This window comes from Anser brachyrhynchus (assembly GCF_964034855.1).
Source record: "Anser brachyrhynchus genome assembly, chromosome: 2".
NCBI lineage: Eukaryota > Metazoa > Chordata > Aves > Anseriformes > Anatidae > Anser > Anser brachyrhynchus.
This window is the reverse complement of record NC_137695.1, coordinates 106,387,751-106,392,737: the sequence shown is the minus strand read 5'-3', so window position 1 is coordinate 106,392,737 and position 4,987 is coordinate 106,387,751. Positions and strand designations below refer to the sequence as shown.

At 31.9% G+C, this 4,987-nt stretch overlaps 1 protein-coding gene across 1 annotated transcript; it reads left to right on the top strand.

Moving 5' to 3' along the window:
- The first annotated feature begins 286 nt into the window (after positions 1 to 286).
- Positions 287 to 4,368, top strand: LOC308189244 (uncharacterized protein). The gene is made up of 2 exons (XM_080579042.1): positions 287 to 650; positions 1,148 to 4,368. Exon 2 carries the CDS (start codon positions 1,433 to 1,435, stop codon positions 2,297 to 2,299), a length of 867 nt encoding a protein of 288 aa, XP_080435168.1. The 5' UTR covers positions 287 to 650; positions 1,148 to 1,432; the 3' UTR covers positions 2,300 to 4,368.
- The last annotated feature ends 619 nt before the right edge of the window (positions 4,369 to 4,987 follow it).

The window sequence follows — 4,987 nt, the reverse complement described above, 5'->3', positions numbered from 1 at the left end:
CAGCTCCAGGCAATTGGCTAATCCCCTTTGAAATTTCTCAGAGATCATTAAGGTGCATGTTAATCTAAATAACATTTGTGAAACTGTACAGTAGGCAAATGCTATCCAAACAATATTAATACATATATACATAATATAGCGTTATAATATAATATATATATTATATTATATTATATTATATATATATTATATAATATAAATATATAAATATTATATATATTATATATATATATAAATATTATATATATATATAACGCTATATATATAAATATAGCGTTATGGACATCAACGGGCTATTACTATATAAAATCTGGTCTGTTGTGGCATTTTAATCTAGTTAGGAATCACTTGTGAATCAACTCCCTCTTTGAAGAAGGCCTGTCAGTGCTTGGTGATGCCTTAGGTGCAAGTTACACAGAAAAGTAAGAATTGGCTCAGGAATCTGATCCGATTTCATACAGAAAAATTTCATCTAATCAATGCCTTGAATTTGTATTCATCATTTAGGGAAAAAAATGACTACTAAGGGATAAGCTACGCATCTATGTAATCAAATTCATTTAGTTAAAAGAGGAAAAACATCATATCATGATGTCAAAGAGGAAAGATACTCACGTTTCCATGAGGCATTTTTTTTTCACAAGAAAAAGGTAAGATATTTGTTTTACATTTTAGAAAAAGGTCAACTTATGTAAAATATTGCAAAGATAGGGTATATTAACTAGACTGTATATTACAAAATAGCGATTTTAGGATGTTAGCATTCACTAAGATTCTAGGGCATTTGCCAATTTATAACAGGGATCTCTGTCATTTACCTTTTCAAGCAAAAATCTTTCTTTTTATACCCTTGTAATTTATTCTCAAGCCATCCTTTTTAAAAATCATCTACTTTAAACACACTTCAAGATCTTCGGTTTTCTAAGTTTTAACAAGAATATCTTCTCTAGTAAACATATTAAGTACTGAGTATTTCCTAAGAACTTTTATGGTACAAATTATTAAAATGGCTGAAGCATCCTTCAAGATTTTGATATATTGAAATGTAAGGCTATATAAAGTTATTTCATGATAGTTCAGCATTATATGAGTATTTAAACTAAAATTTGTCAGGGGAACTGCTTATTCATGTATGTTTAACTCACAGTACATCTTCTGGGAAGAAATTAATATCCACAGCAAGACAAATGAGGCAACAATTTATTTTATAACCATTCAAATTTAAAGACTTTTAAAGAATCATTCTGAGACCAGAATCTTCACTTGTATAAAAGAGGAATGTCTGGACTCATTTGGAAGCAAATTTCTGATGGAACTTAAGAGGTAGTTTATAAAATAAGTTGAATAAAGAATGGCTGAAAATCTATATAAATATTTCTCTACAAAAGCATAAAACATACAGATAGTAATAAAATTAAAGAATCAGAGAAAAATGAACTTGCAGGGGAACATGAGAAATTATTCAGTAAACTGCTCTGCCCAACATCAAGCAGCCGCTGCAAACTTTTCCAATGCAACAGTCCATAAAAAAGAAAAAGAAAAAGGAAAAGGAAAAGGAAAAGGAAAAGGAAAAGGAAAAGGAAAAGGAAAAGGAAAAGGAAAAGGAAAAGGAAAAGGAAAAGGAAAAGGAAAAGGAAAAGGAAAAGGAAAAGGAAAAGGAAAAGGAAAAATGAAAAATGAAAAAGGAAAAGGAAAAGGAAAAGGAAAAGGAAAAGGAAAAGGAAAAGGAAAAGGAAAAGGAAAAGGAAAAGGAAAAGGAAAAGGAAAAGGAAAAGGAAAAGGAAAAGGAAAAGAAAAAGGAAAAGGAAAAGAAAAAGAAAAGGAAAAGGAAAAGGAAAAGGAAGAGGAAAAGGAAAAGGAAAAGGAAAAGGAAAAGGAAAAGGAAAAGGAAAAGGAAAAGGAAAAGGAAAAGGAAAAGGAAAAGGAAAAGGAAAAGGAAAAGGAAAAGGAAAAGGAAAAGGAAAAGGAAAAGGAAAAGGAAAAGGAAAAGGAAAAGAAAAAGAAAAAGAAAAAGAAAAAGAAAAAGAAAAAGAAAAAGAAAAAGAAAAAGAAAAAGAAAAAGAAAAAGAAAAAGAAAAAGAAAAAGAAAAAGAAAAAGAAAAAGAAAAAGAAAAAGAAAAAGAAAAAGAAAAAGAAAAAGAAAAAGAAAAAGAAAAAGAAAAAGAAAAAGAAAAAGAAAAAGAAAAAGAAAAAGAAAAAGAAAAAGAAAAAGAAAAAGAAAAAGAAAAAGAAAAAGAAAAAGAAAAAGAAAAAGAAAGAAAAAGAAAAAATCTTCTGGGTCAATTCAAATTCCCTTTGAAGCAATCTAAACCCATTATTTGTTGTCCACACAGACATAAATAACAGTGCATTTCTTTCCACTTTACAGATACTTTTTACATGCTGGGAGACTTTTACTACATCTTGACTTGGTCTTTTCCAAACTGTACAAACCTAAAGCCTTTAATCTTTCCTCTTGGATTTAAGACTGTTTCAAGACTCTCAATCAATGGTTTCCCCTTTCAATCTATGGTTTCCCCTTTTCCAGCAATGTCATATCTATTCTGAAGGACAGTAACCAAAACTGTATTTGCCAGCACAGAACGCAACAGAAAGATTATTTTATGCATTTATTTTTCAAGCCTTCTGTTTATGTTACGGTTTTGCTGTTTTCAAAACAGCATTGTGTTTCCGACTTAGATTCAGAGTAACCCACTGAAACTTTTAGATCCTTTACTGAAAAGGTGTTCCTTAAGCAGTCTGTTTTCATCATGAATTACAGATTCATATTCAGCAGATGACGTATTCATAATAGCAAGACTACCTACCATCATTGAATCAATGAAAATTGAGATCATCTCATATTGTAAGCCTCCTGGATTAACCAATGGAAAGAAAAATGCGTTCCTTTCTCTGAACTCTTTTTCCTAACGTTGTTGCTTCTGTTATGTTCTCAGTATTTAGCTCAACATGTCCATTTTGTTTCTAAAACTAGAAAATACCAACAATGCAAGAGATAGGCAGGCAAAATTACGATATGGCATCAAGAAGCAGCCATCTTCTGCCTCTCAGCATCTTAAAAGCATCATTAAATGGAAATAAATTTTTAATCAATGAAATGATATGATGTTGGATTTTTAAAATCTTTTCAACGGAATATGGATTTTTTTCTGTCAAATGCTTGCTTAGACTACATACTTTTACATAGCATGCAAAGCAGTACAATTACATTTGAGTTTAGCATTCTTCATATTTAATAAATTCCCTCTTGAAATACTGCTCCTTAAATAAGTTTTAGTAACTAAGTGGAATTTCAGATCTTTTAAGTCTTTCACTTCCAACCTTTTATAACCTGTTTCAGTTATCTCCATAAAATAACATTCCCTTACCCTGTATTCCTGTAGCCTTAATTTCTGTGTCCCTAAGTTATGCAGAGATAGGGTCATCTAGTGCTGAATTTTGGAAAAATATTTTTAATTTAATAAACCACACAGTGCTTGGACTTTTTTTGTATATAATTTCTACTGCAAGATCTCCACAGAGTTGCAAGAAAAAAATACTATTGATGTAGCCATTACTTATTGCTCTCACCCTATTTTTACTTTTTGTTTGTTCCCACTTGTTATTAATAACAAAACATTGTTAACCGTTGTAATTTTTGCTTATTTTCCATGTAGAACACATGTCCATATACTACGACTCTTATGTGGATAACATAATAGAACTTATGCCCCTAAATCAGCTTTAAGCCAAATATTTCTAGTGTTTAGAAATTTTGGAAGTGAAATTGATCCTTCCCACTATAAAACACACCCTTTACTCCATGCAAATCTCACTAGCTGGGAAGACAATAACTGTTTTAATTGCTCAGCGGCTGGTAGAGGGAAGAAAAGGAACAATCCAGGTTTATTGATGACTAAAGAAAGAGAAGTTTTAAAGAAAGCTAGATTTTCACTCATGCTTACTGTTATTTTTAGACTTGCAAGGATAAAAAAACTCTTTTCACACAGTCCAGATCTCAGTACTATGGTTAAACAAGCACAGTTATACAAGCAAGGAACTTTTAAGTAAGTTAGCTATGTTCCTAACTTGTGAAGTCTCCTGGGTGTTCTTTTTCAAGTCTCAGGAACATAATGGATGTGCTAATGATGCTCTCATGTAGCTTGGCTGTATTTCCCTTTATTAAAGTTATATCATCCAATTGAGGCTCAGTTCACACTAAATCCCAAACCCCAAGCTCTACAATCAGTTAAAAAATACATTCAAAATGAATGGGATCCAAATTACATAGTTTCTCAAAGCCAATATGTATGTAAAATGAACTCTCTCATTGCTGCAGGGATAAGTCGAACTTAAAATGACATTATAAAGAAAATGTATTTTTGTCCTATATGGATCAACTATTTTGTGAAATGTTCCTTCTGTTTTGAAGAGGGAAGAAAAACTGCTGTTTCTGTGCAAAACATGAGTGATTTCACCTAGGACAGTATAAGATGGGGCCAATGAGGAAAAGACTGTAGGAACCTTCAAGGCACCATTTAAGTAGTTCCCAACCCACAGAAGAGCAGACTGCAAAGGAAGGACCTGAAATGAGGCACAATGATTTGAGGGCTTAATCCTGTTCAAGTTCAAATCAATGGAAAAATGCCTTAAATTTCCTATTTGATTTCCTCCTAGAAGCTGTTTATGCTCTTTGTGTCTTATGAAACCTTCCTTTGTATGTATGTTGGCTGGCAACCAGGCTTTCATTTTGGTGACCCTCCGGCTGGAGACCGTTCTTGCTTGAGATCCAGATCATCTCTGCCTCATTTTAATCAGAACCAGAGGTCCTTCTTTTTTCTTGTGTGTGTTTCAAGTAGTTACCATTGACTTATAGCTAGGGCTTTCTGGTCTTTCTTTTCTTACAGTAAGAGATGTGGTGTCTACATAAAATTTGCAGGGCTGTGGGGTAAAACAAAGAAAAGTTTTAACCTGGAAACAGGTATGTATTTGTGTAACTTTATTGGTG